The sequence below is a fragment of the Agelaius phoeniceus genome, chromosome 11, assembly GCF_051311805.1.
Source record: "Agelaius phoeniceus isolate bAgePho1 chromosome 11, bAgePho1.hap1, whole genome shotgun sequence".
NCBI classification, from domain to species: domain Eukaryota; kingdom Metazoa; phylum Chordata; class Aves; order Passeriformes; family Icteridae; genus Agelaius; species Agelaius phoeniceus.
In genome coordinates this window covers 10,421,068-10,437,234 of record NC_135275.1, presented here as the reverse complement: position 1 = coordinate 10,437,234, position 16,167 = coordinate 10,421,068, and the positions used below count along the sequence as shown (strand labels likewise).

General features: G+C 35.6%; 1 protein-coding gene across 10 annotated transcripts in view; it reads left to right on the top strand.

Annotated features, from left to right (window-relative positions):
- ERC2 (ELKS/RAB6-interacting/CAST family member 2) overlaps positions 1 to 16,167 on the top strand; it is a 394,125-nt gene that overhangs the window by 260,298 nt on the left and 117,660 nt on the right. For all 10 annotated transcript variants that reach the window (XM_077184350.1, XM_077184349.1, XM_077184348.1 and 7 more), the window contains one exon: positions 11,713 to 11,844. In XM_077184350.1, the coding sequence (XP_077040465.1) occupies positions 11,713 to 11,844 (132 nt within the window). The remainder of the gene's footprint in view (positions 1 to 11,712; positions 11,845 to 16,167) is intronic.

Below are 16,167 nucleotides of genomic sequence, written 5' to 3'. Positions count from 1 at the left end.
AGAGAATTCAATAAAGCCCAACTTCTCCAGCCTAATGTGATCATCAAAGGAGAAATATTTATAAATATTAGAAGATGAATCAGTAAATAATGCTAAACATTAACAGAAAGCCCTAAATTCATCCCTGTTCTATATTGTAAGAGGAATTTTTGCTTTGAGAGGCAAAATAGCATGCTGGTCCATGATAAAAAAAAAATAAAATCTGTATTCCTCTCATATATATCCACATTTTCTGGCCTTTGTGAATGTCAAATACATTGGAAACCCCTATTAAGACATTGATTTTAAAATAATTTGTCACAATTTTTCCCACTGCAAAATAAAAAGAGGCATCTTAGAGAAATGAAATATTCTGCCTTTGTCAGGAAATGGGAATATTTATGATTTATTTTAATAAAGCTACAGATAGGCATATCATATTGTAAAGATTAAAATGTTATTTATATGAATGAGTTGAGCCATCTTTTTATGGCTTGTGACTGTGTGAGTTTAAGTAAAAGTTCTGTTATTTTTAAGCTGGAAGAAGAGAATTGTTTTTATGTCAAAACCTAGATAACCTAGAAAAATTATTTGTACCACAGTGTATTCAGCTGTAAAATTAGTTGTAATAATTCTGACCTCTGTGTTGCAAACACATTTTCTCACAAGAAACAAACATTTAATTGTAATGATTTAAATACAATTTAGCAGCTGCAATCTGTCAGTTAAATATTTATTGTTTACTGCTTAAATAATTGGGAAACATAGTAATACACTCCCATCAAAGCAAAACCACTGGAATTCCTTTGATTCATACACCAAATGCTATATTTTGAGAGCTGTAGAACTTTGTAGTAGGCCTTAAATAAACCTTTCAGTAATACAGTATTAAACAAAATTACCATGTGGGTTTGGCTGAGTGATTACATAATGTGCATAATCACCCTGGCCAAGATTCCTTTTGAGAATTCTGAGAAGGTATTTTTAGATAAATTTGTACAGTGATGCAATCCTTCATGAAATGATTAGCTAAAAAGTCAATTTTTAGAACATCTCAAGAGATTTTGGGAAGAGCAGAAGACACTGGTATGTCACTGATTCATCCTGAACATGGATACTGAGAGAAAATGTCCCAGTTGTCTCTTTTCACTTGTAGGATATAGTGCCAAAAATGTAAGTGCAGTTGGCCAAAATGCAAGGTCTTCTAACTCCTTGAGAGCATTTTATTTTTCTTCTCAAAACATGAAATTAGAAACCTTTCCAGTGCTTTCAGGGCTGCAGGTGTACAGAATACTCTGGCCAGAGGCAAAGCTGGTGTTTGGCAGAGTTTTTTAGTTCACTGCTCTATATTTCATCACATCAACATATTGCTAATGCAGCAAAAAGGGTGAGAAACCATCATGGAATTTAAAAAATGTGTGTAATCACACTTCCTCAGCAAACTAACAGCTAGCAATATTTTCTCTTGCATGTAATACACAGAATTAATTCTTACTAATTACCTTGTAAATATTTAAAAAATCTTTCAGCAGCAAAGAGTAAAGTGGAATTGTAGGCAGCATGTTGCATTACAGATACTGTTCCAGTTAAATACTTCAGCAACCTTGCTACTCTGATATTATGGTGGTGACATCAAGCATTCAAGAACAACAAAATACCCCAAGTTGCATTTTCCCTAATAGAGAAATCCAGCTTAATTGCACTGTGTATTTTATGATATTGAAAGGGTTTATTTTACTGTATGAGAAAAATAATATTACTAGAAGTTGTTGCGATTGTGATTATTCTGGCAGCCCAAAATATTTTTCTGCAGCACTTGGAATTAATTAATTAATTGCATTTAAGCTCTCTATGTGTCCAACAAGCGTGGGAGCAGAAAAGTCATGCAGTTTTTTCACAGTGTTACTACAGACAGGGTTATCTGCAGCACTTGTGAGCAGCAGCAACTCTAGGGTTGGTTCCTAAGCACTGTTGCTTCAGTTTCTGATGCTATACCAATTTAATTTTCTGATTGCCTTGAATTTCCAAGGTTGACTATTATAGGACCACATAATTTTATTATTCCTCTTCTTGTTGCTATTGCTGTTGTTATTGTATTGCTGCTGTTCTTTGCACAGATCTGCTTCAGACAGACATTTATTGTGCACTTGAATTGTGCAGCATTACTGCACAGCGAGTAGAATCCATGTTAGGGGGCCATTCACATGGCTACTGCAGACATCATTGATCACTCTGCTGCTTTTTTACCTCTTCAGTTTATGTTGTTTACCATTAGTCATAATATTGATCTTGTTCAAGCTTTAAGCACCTAATTGTGAACAAAAGAGAAGTCTGAGACCCTCAAGTTATAGTTTTATTTTTGTTGCACTTATGGTACACAGGTTCTTTGTTTATTTTGGACAGGTTAGAATAGATGTCCTAATAATTTTATAATCAGCCTGGTTATTTTTTTTCCTTAAAAGAGTAAAACGACTTTTACTCTCTGATTTTAAATGTCGCTATTCAGATCACATTTATGTCAATACAAAGCATTCAGTGGCCTTACTGTCCTAAAAACCTTTTTTGTTTATACTTTTCTATTAATTAGAAATATCTAAAGTAATATTTCTGCATGTCTTAACGTTGGCTTTATTCTCCTAATTTTTAACCTGATTTTTGAGTCTGTGTTTTTGCACATGGGTCCTGACAGTCATTGCAAGTGGATTGAATCCCAGTTTTGCCCAGTGGAGATTCCTGTGGGGGTGGAAGTGCAGACTCCACTTTTCCCTGCAGCTTAATACAGGAGGGGCACAGGGTAGGCAAGGCAATGTGTGAGTGGAGCTAAAAGCATTTGCCTGAACAACTTGAAAAAATATTGAATATCTTGGCAGTGCTCTCATAACACTTTTCACATATTCTCAGCAAGACTTGACAATTTATATTATAAAATTTGATGGACTTGGGTCATAGCTGGATATGGTATCACTTTTTCCTCCTTATGCTCTCAGGAATCCAAAGTCTTTTGCATGGTATTTTTACACAAACCTTCTCAATGAGAGTGGCTTCTTTTGCCTTTAGCAGTCAGCTTCTGAAAGCACCACAGGCTTGGTACACGAGCCCTTTCCTCCTTTAAAATTTGTTTCTGTTTGTTCTCTGTTCAGAGTTTTTTGATTCTTGAAGGATCTGTGTCACAACCTAAGCCTTTTTTCACTGGTGATAATCTGGTCTTGAACTTATCCTACAATTTTATTCAGACAAATGCTTTAACTTCACTGAGCCTGAAAAATCTTAAATGGAAAAAATAGGTAATGCAGATCTAAAATAATATATATATTAACACTGGAACTTTTGTAATTCTGGATCTGGCTTGCTTGGTAGGTGAAAATGGTTATTAAGTACCTCAAATAAGAATAGTGAATATCTCTGTTATAACAGTCTGAACTCCCAAGCCAAAAGGATTTTTCTCCATGTGACATGTTTTAAACAAATCCTTATGTTCTACTGTAATGTACCCCATGATAATAAGACTAAATATAGTTAACACTTGATCTCAAATGCAGTGCTAAGTAGCCAGCTATTAGCTATTTAAAAAAAAAATAGTAAAAAAACTGTAAAAACTGGGTGTCAGATATTTCTGATGCTGTAATTGTGGATAAAACTGGTAATTCTTACAATCCAGCATCAAAAAGAAATTAGCTATATGTAAGGTGTCTCTATTAAGCATATCGAGACAGTGATGTGATGCTATCACCATTTCAGTCCATACTGAAATATACAACCTGTGTATTAAAGTGTAGGTTTTATTTAGCAATTTTTGTTACATACAATGGAATGAATGCAGCAATTTCAACTTAAGCTATATTTTCTATATGATACAAATGGGAGTCCTGGACTTGGTATTGAAATTGTAAAAATTACAGCTGAAAGTCACTAATCAGACATTAGAGATGGTGAAAAATGACCAGCGCTACTAACCAGAGATTTGCAGTTTCTAAGGTCTTATTTAGCTGCTGAAGTTTCTGATTCATGTCTGGTTTTAAATAATTATTATGGGGAAGCATCTTTGTAATGAGTTATTTCCTGTTGTAAAAAGGGAAAAAGAGAACCTTCCTTCTTCCGTTGCTTGTCTGTTTTTAGTAGGACCTGGCCTGAGATGTCCTCAGGCAGCTACAGTTTCAGAGCTTTAATTATGCTTTTTAACCCACTTCTTTGTGTCTATGTTCTTACATACTTCTATGTAATTACCCAGGTTAGTAGTAGGACTCAGACAAATACCTTTAGCATGACTTGAGCCTATACATTACTGAGTATGCTGTATTATTACAAGATATTTCCTGCGCTTCAAGCCATACTTTTAATTCTCAGCGCTTTAAAAGACTTCAAAACCACAAATTCTAAATGCACAAAAAAATTCAGACAGTCCATGTTCTATTCAGCGTAGCTTTGTTTAATCACAAGTGTCAGAAAAGTTGAAATTTGGCCTCAGTACTTTGGATAAGTGTCTGCTTGGCACTTGGAAGTGCTGCCTGTCTCTGTCTGCCAAGTGTCCAATATCCCAGCTGGTGTTTGGGAGGCTGTTGTCCTTCAGCTTGTGAAGAGGGAGGCTTACTCTGAGCTTTAGCTCCTTTCAGGGTAAGTCAGTGACATTTTGTCATCTTGCAAAGCAGCAGGTGTAATGGTTGTTCATACTAGTTGAATAGTGCTCTAATTAAAAAAAGAACTGAAGTGTTTCTAAGGCTTCTGTGCTCATGTTCAACACTAAAGTACCAGACCTGAGTCTCTGAAAAGATTTACACAGAAATTGCTTTACACTGCTGCAGAAGAGTCTGAGTATTAATTTGTCTGGCAATTGATTTTGTATTTTCCCTGGGTGGAATTTTGGATATAATGAAAACTTGGAAAATAGTCAGTACCTTCTCTTAATCCCTATTTTCTGTCCTGTGAGGGCAGACAGGGCCTGAACATCAACTGCTCTGGGTTACATGTTACAGATTATAAGAATTCTAAGTTTTAAATGTAAAACCATCATGTGAGTTAAGTAAATATAGATGTGAAGAAGAAAAATATGTGTACTTTCTTAGCATGGAAACTTGACTGTGTTCCTTACATTGTATGGAACAGTCTTATTCTTAATGAAGTAAAACCTAAAAAGAGTTAAATGCAGAGTAGCCAAGCTTTTCTGCAGTGTGCTATCATGCACACTCTGAGCCTGCATGCATCCTGTCTTTCACACTTTCCAAGACAAGTCATACACTCTAACAGGAAAAGAAAAACATGCTTATTAGCCCATTTGGAATTTTAACAGGGAAAAATCTGTGTTCTTCAATGGAGGCAGGAAACAAAGCAGCAAACCCATGTTAAAATGTAGTTAAGAGTAAGAATATAAGAACAGATTACATTACAGGGATGTTATAAAAAGCAAATGCATAATTAAAGCACTCAGTAAAACATAACACTGGCCCATGGTGATGCATTCCAACACCCATACGGTTATGATTATCATACTTATTTAGCATTTGCAGTTGCTGGTTTGTTAACATACTGCAGTGTTTTTGTTATCTTTCACTTACTGATGAGTGCTTGCAAACCTTAGAGTCTTAACATCATTTTTTTCCACTGGAGTTTTCTTGGTGTCTAAAACCTCCCTGCATAAGCAACAAAGAATCCTGAATGGAATAATATTGTATATTTATACTCATTGAAGACGAGAGTATAATTTATTTTGGAAATAATTAGCATGATGTTGTTAGTACTACACTGTTAAAAGTGGCCTGAATAATTAGCATAAAGTAACACAATTTCTGGAAGTCTATGAAGTCCACTTCTTCCATGCCGCTCTAATACTGGCACAAGATCCTTCAGAGCAATAACAGGTTAACAGATCCTCTGGCTTGTGGAAAAAGGACCCTTCTGTCAAAACCATACTTGGTGGGTGTGTTTTAACAATTTGTCTCATTTCATTGTGTGGATTCAAGAAAAGTGCTGCCCTTAAAAATGAAGCAGTCTCAAGGTTTGGCTTTCTAGCAATAGCCTTGGAATTTTCTTTTCTTCTACAGCTGGATAGTGAGTGAAACAGTGCCCCAAAGTATATCAAAAGCTTAAACTGAAACATTGCAAAGGAATCTCTGCTAAGTATCTTTTCTAGATGGCAAATTAATCTCACTCTTTGGCTTCTTTTCACATCAGTTGTGCAGGATGCAGGTATCTCTATAGGCTTGAACTGCTAAAAGCAGGTGGAACAATGACAGTGAAGTTGAAGATGATTTTTAGAGGCTCCAAGGTTGGAAGTTGAACTTGTTATTTTTGATTTCAGAAAAATATTTAGTTAAGATGAGACAACAGAAGTGGAATAAAGGAAAACTTGCTGAAGGTGGTTTTTAAAAAAAGTAAAAAAGGATTAGTGAACTTTATTAAGTTCTGAAAATACAGGCTTTACATGGAATTTTAGTTTTCTTTGTAGGAAAATTCTTTGTAAGAAATTCTTGTGATGACTCTTGTTATCAAAAGTCACTATAAGGGCTCCTTACAAGCACAGGATTCTGTGGTGCTTTCTCAAATGCCTTTTGTTGCTACTTTCCAAGACTGTCTTCCTCTGTGGTAATCTACATTGTTTTATTGTAATATTTTATTTTTTTAAATAAGGAAATTCACCATATTTATAAAGTCAAGATTTTATGTAAACTTTTATAGTCACTTAAAAGATTGTGAGTGACAAGTATAATTTCTTGAACTTTAGGGGTGTGTGAGTGCAAGTACAACATTTGCTGTCCAAAATTTAATGAATTGTAACTTGCCACATAACAAATCCAATATAAATTGTATTCCATGGCAGTTTGTGATTTCTGAGTTGTGCAGCAGTAGAAATGGTAAGAAATTCTTCCCTTGTATTCAGATGACAGCAATTTTCAAAGAATGTGCAAAAATATTGTTCTAATGTGAAAACTGATTTTATTGAGAGCATAAAGCCAGAGCTGGCTTAATTAGCAAACATTTTGTTAATTCTCTGTTAATGAAACTCAGGTTTGAAGCACTAGATTCATACAGGAAAATCAATTGCAGTTGCACATGCTTTCATTAAATCTAGATTCTTTCCAATAATTCCTTCCTGCAGCTTCTGGATAAACTTGGTGAACTCTGTAGTCTGGAGAATGCAAGTTTTTAAGATCATTGCCATTTTCTAAAATATTGTCTCAGAGAAAAAAAGCTTGGATAAAATCACCTGTTATTAAAAATTATGAAGACTAGAACTAAATGCCTGCATCATAAAGTTTTCAGAGTTTTTTTGTGGAATTATTAGAATGGAATTAGAATGTGGAATTATTGTCAAACAGTGAGATTGCAAGAAAAAGAGTTTCTGTGTAATTGAAGACAACAAGAGGCCATTGCAGGATCAAAACTAGAATGTGGGTCCCTAGATTTTAAATTTTGTGCTTTAAGAATTAGACCCCAGGATAGCTCCAGGACAGCCTGCAGGCCTTTTATCTGCCTCCTTCTCATATAGGGAAAAATCCTACCTTATTGAAAGTGAATATTCTGGAAATATTTCAAATTCCATTAAATGAAGAGAGACTGAGAAGAAAATCCAAAGGAAAGTAATAGCTATTGAATTGTATTACACCTATATCCCAGAGCAACAAATCTTACTTTTTTTCCTCATTTGAACCTCATTCATGAGAGTTTTGTTGTTAACTTGATCCAGATGACAGATGAAAGCATAGTTCCCTATTGCCACCTTGCTAAAATATTTTGTAAAAGACAGTTTTAATATTACAGTTTTACAGTTACAGATTGCTGTTAAGCTATTTAGTCTGTTACCAGTCAATCAAAGACTTTCATTTCACTTTGGTATATCCTTCCTTAAACTCAACAGACTTTTAGGAGGACAAGAAATATCTGTCAGTTTTCTTGCAGTGCTAGGTCATAAATTCTTTGGTAAGTGGGTTAAAAATTCAGTTCCACATACCATTCATGACCTTGACAGCTTAGCAAATAGTGATATTGAATGATCAAAGACAACTGTTTCAAGCCCTAAGGGTTAATATACCTGTGCAAGTAGATCTAAGCTGCTTTTAATTCCTTGATCATTCCTTTATTTCAAAATGGACGCAGTACTTTTTGAATCTAGTCAATAAATTAAGAGCAAAAAACATCTGAGGACACTGTTTAGGCTAGAACTAATAAGGCCATACACAGTCTTTAGGAGATAGAGTTAATTAATTGTTGCATTTTACAAGTTCACGTCTTTCTTTTCTAGTATAAATCCAAATTAAAACATGTTCCTTCTCAGGTGTGGGCCTGTTGTTCTCTAGACATATTCAAAAAGAACTGTTGGCTGAGCTGTGGTTCTGTAAATTTTTTGAAGCCCCATTTTCAGGTTTGAGAGGAGAATGTGAATACAAGTTTGACCTGTGCAATATAACAATTTCAGATAAGGTGCAGAGTAACCAGTGGTGCACATTAGATATTACACAGTTTAAATGCATGTGTGAGCACCACTCTAATTTTCATTTATTGTGTATTTCAAAATTCAATTTCTTGATCATCCTGAAATGTCAGTATTGAGTAATGTCCTGTGCTTTCTAAAAAAAATGTAAGAAAAGGTCTTGGCTGTCCTTGAATAGGAACTTTTCAGGGATGCTGAAGATGTTGCAGGAAGTGATGGCATTGCCAGGTCACTGTGTGCTATTTTCCCTCTCAGGCAGCCCTGGAGCAGTCCCTGAATGTGCTGCTCTGGCACCCAGACCATGAGGATTTTCCTCTGACTGATAAAGCAGTGTCCCAACACGTACACACCTTGCTGTGTGCCTGGATGTAGGTGTAGGGGTGTGAAGCCCTGGGGTCCTGAACAAATTCCAATGTGGTTTATTAATTCCTTCCTCAAATAAAAATATAGTTGGCATTTCAAAGCCTGCTAAATATCAAAAGCTGGCAAAGGGAGAAAACAGAAGTGATGTTACACATTTTTGTTTAGAAGGATGTGACAAGGATTGTGTTGTTCCTCAGGATAGCTTTACTTTGGTTCTTCTCCAGAAATCCTCCTGCTTGTCCTCCTCAAAAATCTTGCTTTTAGAAGTTTGAAATCATAAGGTGTTTGTACTTGTTAAGCCAAAGCTAAGCATACCTGGAAAATACAGGTATTTTCAGTGTGGAAGTGCAGCACTAGGACTAGCTAAAGCAAAGACAAATATAACATTAAAACTGTGTCTGCTATCAGTTGAAGAGCTAACAAATAAAAACAAAAAGCTTTTAAAAGTATTCTTTTGCCAGGTAAGTTGCATCATTTTAAGAAATTGATGGCAGTTACAAGTCATGATGAAGTTTAGATGGTTTGATGGTTACTTGAATGGAAAAGAAATTCTCATTTCATATTTCTTGTATATTTTGCTCCCAGAAAGGCACACTAAAGGAAGGCTACTAGAGCATTAACATTTCTTTGTGCACATTTTACTGCAATCTGGCATGCAAAAGGAAGAAACATAAGAAGTAGTTTATTTATATTTCAGCACCAAATTAGAAAGATGACATCATTCATTTACAGTTCTTATCCCATGACACGCCTAATCCCCAACACCTCATTACAAAGGACACTTTTAGGATTGCATATCTCATCTTGTTTAACTTTTGCATTCTTTATGGAATACAGTTGAAAGGTAGGAAATTTAAGGCTGTTCATTGATAAGAAAATAAACTAATAAAATTTTAGGAGCTTCCCCAAAGAGGCAGGGTATGACAGTGTTTATAGTAAGTGGTTTATTATTTGTCTATTAATTCTCCATCTTTTCCACTCTTTTGTTCAAAAGCCCTTCCTCTTTGAATCTAAAGACAGACAACCATAATGATTCATACTGAGATGATCTTTTTATCAAAATTAGTACAAAGTCACAACTGAAATTCATTCAGTTGTTTGCTTCCATCTTTGTATTTTGGTGGGAGAAAAAAATATTTCCAATTGTGCAGGTTCTTCTCACTCTATACTGAGAAAATGCTCTTACGGTGCTATGGAGATGCTCAGAAAGTCTGACAGTGCACATCTGACCTCTGATGTTTTCTCTATTTTTTTGTTGTGAATACCTTGAGGATTTGGTTGGGTTAGTTGTTGTTTCTACTGAAACTGATTACAGCTCTCCTCCTGTAAATCAGTTTTCTCTGATCTTCTATTGAACATCATTTGAAGTGCTTGAGAAACATTGTGACACCTGAAAAAAATTAATTGCTGAAAAGGTACATCAGGACTTCCTGGGATTCTGTGGCTGTTGTCCTGGCATTAGACTGTGTTATACTTGAAATATTATGTAATAGGAATATTTAGTTTGCTTGTTTTTTTTCAAATCCCTTTTCAACTTCAGCAAAAAACATTAAAGTTGGGGAATTTAATAGCAGTCTCTGGGTTTTACATGAAAATATACTTGCCAGTGAAATTTTCCAAACAGACACTTTCATATAGAATTGTTGTTGAAGGAAAATCAAATTACAGCAGTCCTGGAAGTAAATTTCTACATCCTAGCTATGGGACATGACATCTCATGGGCACTTGGCATTGGAAGGCAGTTAGACCAGTTAATATGGGAACATACTGAACAAATGAGTTGTGTTCAAATTCATCTGCTTATGTTGGTCCTTTGGAACTCATTAATCTGGACACAGTCCTGGGCAATGTGTTTAGCTCCCATCCTCAAGGGGGTTACCATGAATCCTGCTGCCTTGGAGCAAAACATCAAGGTAGCTAAGACTGCTATCTTTCCTTCAGTCATCTGTGTGGTATTGATTGCATATGCCTCTAACTGATTATTTTAATTTTGGAAGAGATCTTTAGGAGTTGACACCATTTTTTTCTGGGTTTTTTTAAGTGCAAAATTAATTAAAACTTGATTGCAGTTTAACAGGTTTGCCTGAGAGAGTCTTCACTCCTGGTACCACAAAAAAATAATGACTCTATCTATTGGTGTCAGACTATTGGTAGTAAGATATTTTTGGTGTTATGAGCAAGGTTTGAATTATTCAAGTCTATGTATTTCATGGTATGGAATAATTGTAATAGTGATAAGGAGCAGCATTGTATCTTGTTATCCCATGGTGACATAGATTTTATTATCTGTACACAGCTGTAGCTGAAGTGTTGATCTCTTTTTCAAGATCTATATCTTAAACTTACTTCCATTCAGTAATGTGTCAAGTTCCATAATCACTTATTTCTCTAAGTGCCTGTGTCTCTATCACTTTGTTTTCAGATTCGTTTTACTTATTGTTTTGCAGGGTGATCCTGGTGTACAATTAGAAATAAATTACCCAAAACTGAACTATTAGAGCTATTCATGGTTGTTGCTGACATGCCTTGGTAGCCAACTGTAAATGTTTGAAGTACACTTAATATTCCTTTCAGTGAGATTTAAGAAGTCGATTGCTAAGACATAATGTTAGACTGGAAAAATAGGAAAGAGCTCTAAAATAATACATTTAGAAAAGCTGAATGCCTTTTGCCCTTCAAACACATCATCTGTCATCATTTACTTTTCGGACTTCTTCATGTCATTCTATGGATGTGAAAGCTGAAACAGAGGATGTGTTCACATACTTGATTTCTCTATTTCTCTTTCCTTTTCTGTGAGCCAGCAGTCTGGATTTCTATTCTTAGATCCTTCAGCTCAAAAAAAAAAAACTCCTGAAAAGCCCTCAGAGCCAAGAGATTCCTAAAACACTGTCGGAATAATACATTCCAACATGCAATAAAATTGTCTTGCTTTACATTTTAAACAGACACAAAACAGAATGAAGCTGATGGCAGATAACTACGATGATGACCATCACCACTACCACCACCATCACCACCACCACCACCATCGGTCTCCTGGGAGGACACAACACAACCACAGACCCTCTCCAGATCAGGTTGGTCACCTCTTTCTTCACCCTCAGTTTTATAACTTTGTTATTTTGCTATTTCAGAATAAAATAAATTTTCCAAAGATCTAATAAGCCATGATGCGTTCTTTGAACTGAAGCTAATAGCCCTGGTATTTATTTCCATCCTGAAATAGTTTAAAATTTTGGCTTTTTGTCGGGAGCCTTATTTTTCTGGAGTAGAAAAACAGTCTGTAGAAACAAGTAACTTATTTTCAGATGAAGGAGCCTGAGGAAAAATTTAACATTGCTTTTATATGAAAAATAATTTTTTGATACTAAACTAGGTTATAAGTTCATAATGTCTGGGTAGAAATAAAAGGGAAAAACAGGGATGAAAATATAATGGGGATGTATAATAGACTACTTAATTGGGAGAAGGAGGCTAAGAGGCAAATTACACTTTTTTTACACAGTGACCAATGGAATTGTGTTAGTCAGGAGCAGGTAAGAATGAGAAAACACGATTTCTTGGATACTAACGCAAATTAAAAAACCCCAAACCACAAACTATAAATGTGAACAACATAATACATAATCCTTTGAATTCTTGGAGCATGTTAAGAACAACTTTTTCTGTCAGAAAGAGGAGAAGGGAATTAAGGACTTGCTGTCTTGGTTTGGTTCTGTTTCTGATTAACAGAGATAAGTTGGCTGAGTTTATAAAAGAAGGAAAATTTGTATGGAAATATCTGTAAAATAAAAAAAAAAATTGGCTTTATGCAAGGAACGGAAGGAAAAAAAAGCCAAAATGAAGGCAAGAGATGTGAAAAAACAGGTAATAACCACCACAGTGTTACTGAAACCCAGACACTGTTTTCAACTTATTTAAGAAGCCTGAACCTGTGAAAGAAATTTGAGGCACAATACAATGTAAGAGAGCTAACATTTAGTCAAGTGCTTTTCAATGCATGGTAACAGCTTATTCAGGGAGGAGAACGGATAAGAAGCATAATGAAAGTCAATATCAAAATATATTCAAGAACATCAAGATGTTATATGAATAGTGGAAATAGGTGCATGATTAAAGACAGAGCACATAAAATTGTAGCTAATTTACTAGTATTTATTAGTACTTGTACTCAGCTTTTTTCCTAGGTGATTGTTTTGGGCCATTCTCTAAAGAAGAATGCAGGTCTAGCATACCCATCCTATCTAGTCTGCTTGAATTTGCCAAGGAAAATTAAGTCAAGCAAATTCTAATTTCCTTTGATAGGGTAACTGGTTTTGTGGTTAAAGCAGAAAGTGGTAGCTCTTAATTCATCTGGTGTTTTACACTGGGCCACCAGAAATTTTTAATATGCAAATAAATACATAATTTTGTAATGTAATGAATAACTAATGTAAAATGAATTGCAACAATAAAAGCTTTAATTAAAAATATATTTTTTAATTTAAATAATTATGAGATTGCCATGAGATGGGTGTGCAACCAATAGACAAATTTTCCATTGCATATTTTCAGTCAGGAGGGCCAGTTACAGCAGGGTTCCAAAGAGGTCTGTCCTTTATCTGATTCTGATGAGTAGAGATTATTTCAGTGGTGAAATAGAAATGCTATTATTATTGTTGATCATGAATAAAGGTGTAAGAAGCTCCAAGCACAGCAGGAGCAGTCAAACTGCTCAATAAGTTGCTCCAATCTTGATAACCTGGAGAGAGTCTAGAATAAGGAATTTGAAATTTGGTAAAGGCAAGTCTGTTTACAGGGGAGAAGTCACATATGCTATTGAGGTAATTGCATGGAAAAAGGAATCTAAATTGCTCAGTGGAATACCATTGCAATGAAGTTGGATCTAATTCCAGGATAGATATAATATTGAAGAAGAAGCAGGAAGCAATTATTCTGTTCCTTGGAGCACTGGTGAGAGCTCATCTGAAAAGCTGTTTACAGTTTTGATCTCCATGCTTTAGGAAACATAGACAAAGTAGAAAGGGACAGAAGGAGAGCAACAAGAGTGATAGAAGTTTTAGAGAACATGACCTGTGGGGAAGGCTTAAAGAACATGGTTTGTTTAGTCTAGAAAGTACCAAAGGGGAGACATAAGTCTTCTAATACATAAAATGTTGTTGTAAAAAAGACGATGATCAATTATATTCCAGTGCCCAATGGAGAAAGGCTAGGAGCAGTAAATTTAATTTTGCCAGGAATAACTAGGTTAGTTTTTAAAAAGAAAACTCTTTCACTGTGAGTCTAATGAATCTGTAAGTGGAAACAAAATGTGGACATTCTTTCATATACATGTAATGGAAGGTCCTTTCTTGGAGGTTTCTAAGAACAGGTTAGATGAATAGAGCTTTGTTTCAGCTTGTGTTGGACTCAGAATAGGTGTTCTCCTGAAGTGCTGTCATCCCAAAATTTCCACACACTGTGAACAATGGATTAGCCCAGCATATGTTTACTTGTTAAGAAAGCAAATAGGAGATTCATAGCAAAATCCTTGCTGAAATAGCCTTTGAGAACAGCACAGTCAAGGGTAATAATGAGTGAACTCTAGACATTGCTTTATCTTACATTTTTCAATCATGGATAATAATTTTTTCTTTACTTTTTGTGTTGTTATTTACCCCTCTTTACAGCATTCATTTGTGCAGCAATTTGATTGCTGTGTGCCATAGAAACCTGCATTTCCCATTCAACATTACACACAGATTCTAGGTATGTGACTGTAACCCAACATGTGGTTTAAAAGCACAGAATAAAGTGGGAAAATAATAAGCCTGCAAATCATCAGAGGGAATTTTTAGTTTTTTAAGGAGATGAAGAAGTTGTGCATGTTGTATCATAAATATTCTTTAGTTTGGTGAATGCTAGGGAGGGATTTTAAAAGTTTTCTCCTGACTTCTTGAGAGGCAGAGACAGTTGAACAGTGTTAATTTGAAACATTCTTCATTTCTGTAGATAATACTGGATTTTCTAATCCACATGCCACATTTATATAGAGAAATGCATGCTATTTTATGCCTGTAAAGTATGTACCTGGGCAGTGGAGTACATTTTTGCAACAAAGAATAAGACATTTCTGTACCCTTTGTAAAGAGAAAGGTGTCCCAGAGGTTCTTGGAGGACCTTGGAAGATGCACATCCTGTTTGAAATAGGCATAATATTTATGAGAAGCTTTCCTCTTCAGGCACTGAGATTTTTTTAATGATTATGTTTTTGTTATAACTCTTACCTGATTTCCTATTCTGCTGCGGGCAGCATGTAGCAGAATGACTCCAGTCTTAGTGAAGAACAGGATGTCTGACTTCTCTTGAAGGAACTAGTTGAGCACCTTTTTTTAGATACAATGGATGTGTTTTGGTCTTCTGGCTGCTGCTAGAGAACAAAGACAAATTTCCAGACACTTTTAGCCTTTATTCCCTCTTTTTTGCTCTCTAGGGAGAGGCATAGATGGGTGACCTTTTTTTGCCATCCTTGTCTAGACCTAACTCTGGTCCAGTTGTAAGGAAACTTCATAAAGAGTAGGAAGACTCTCTCATCTCCCATAGACATGGTTTTTTACAGTTGGTCATGGTGTGATCTCTGGTTATTTTTGTACATCTGATTTTTATTGGACACAAATAAATTTCAGGAGATTGAGTGCTGCCATGTCAGTAACATGTATTAACAATTTTTTACTAGTCTTTAAAAAAAACAGGGAAAAAAAAGATAATTTTGCAGCTTTGCACAAAAACTTAAATTTATTCTCTTCAGTTTTGGCTTGAGAGTTGGCAATCTTTCTTAATTTCCACCTGGAAACATTTTGGCAGTCAGTGTGTATCCTGAAGTGCGGGGGTAATACTCCTAGAATGAAAATGAGCTGAATAAGCATTTTGCTCTACCTTCAGTTTCCAAGGAGTTGTAGTATGTAGTCCCTTGTAGAGTGCATTACAGTAATCTACGCTGGATTGTTGCATCCAGGAGTTATCTGGAACAAAAACCCCCATGGCTGAATAAATTTGAACTTCCAGATTTAACAGCTATCTTGCCCCACAGCACAGATGTCCCCCAAACCCAGCTGTCCAGCTCCCTGCCTCTTGTATTCTCACCTCTACATCCTTACTGTTTTTCCTTAAAACTCTTTTGTCTTGGCCTCAGTTGCCCACATCATCTTTCAGTTTTTTCCCTTTATGGAAAATGTTTTTGTGTCACACCAGTGACTGTGTGCTCTTGAAGCAAATTGCTGTTGTTGGAAGTTGTTAGGAAGCAGCACATTTGTATTCCCTGCCACAGGTGCCTCACTGGGCACCCTCCTTCTGTCAGTTCTGTCCTTTCAGTATGGGAGCAGGCCTGTGAGTTAGCAGCCAGCAGAGAATTCTGCCCTGCT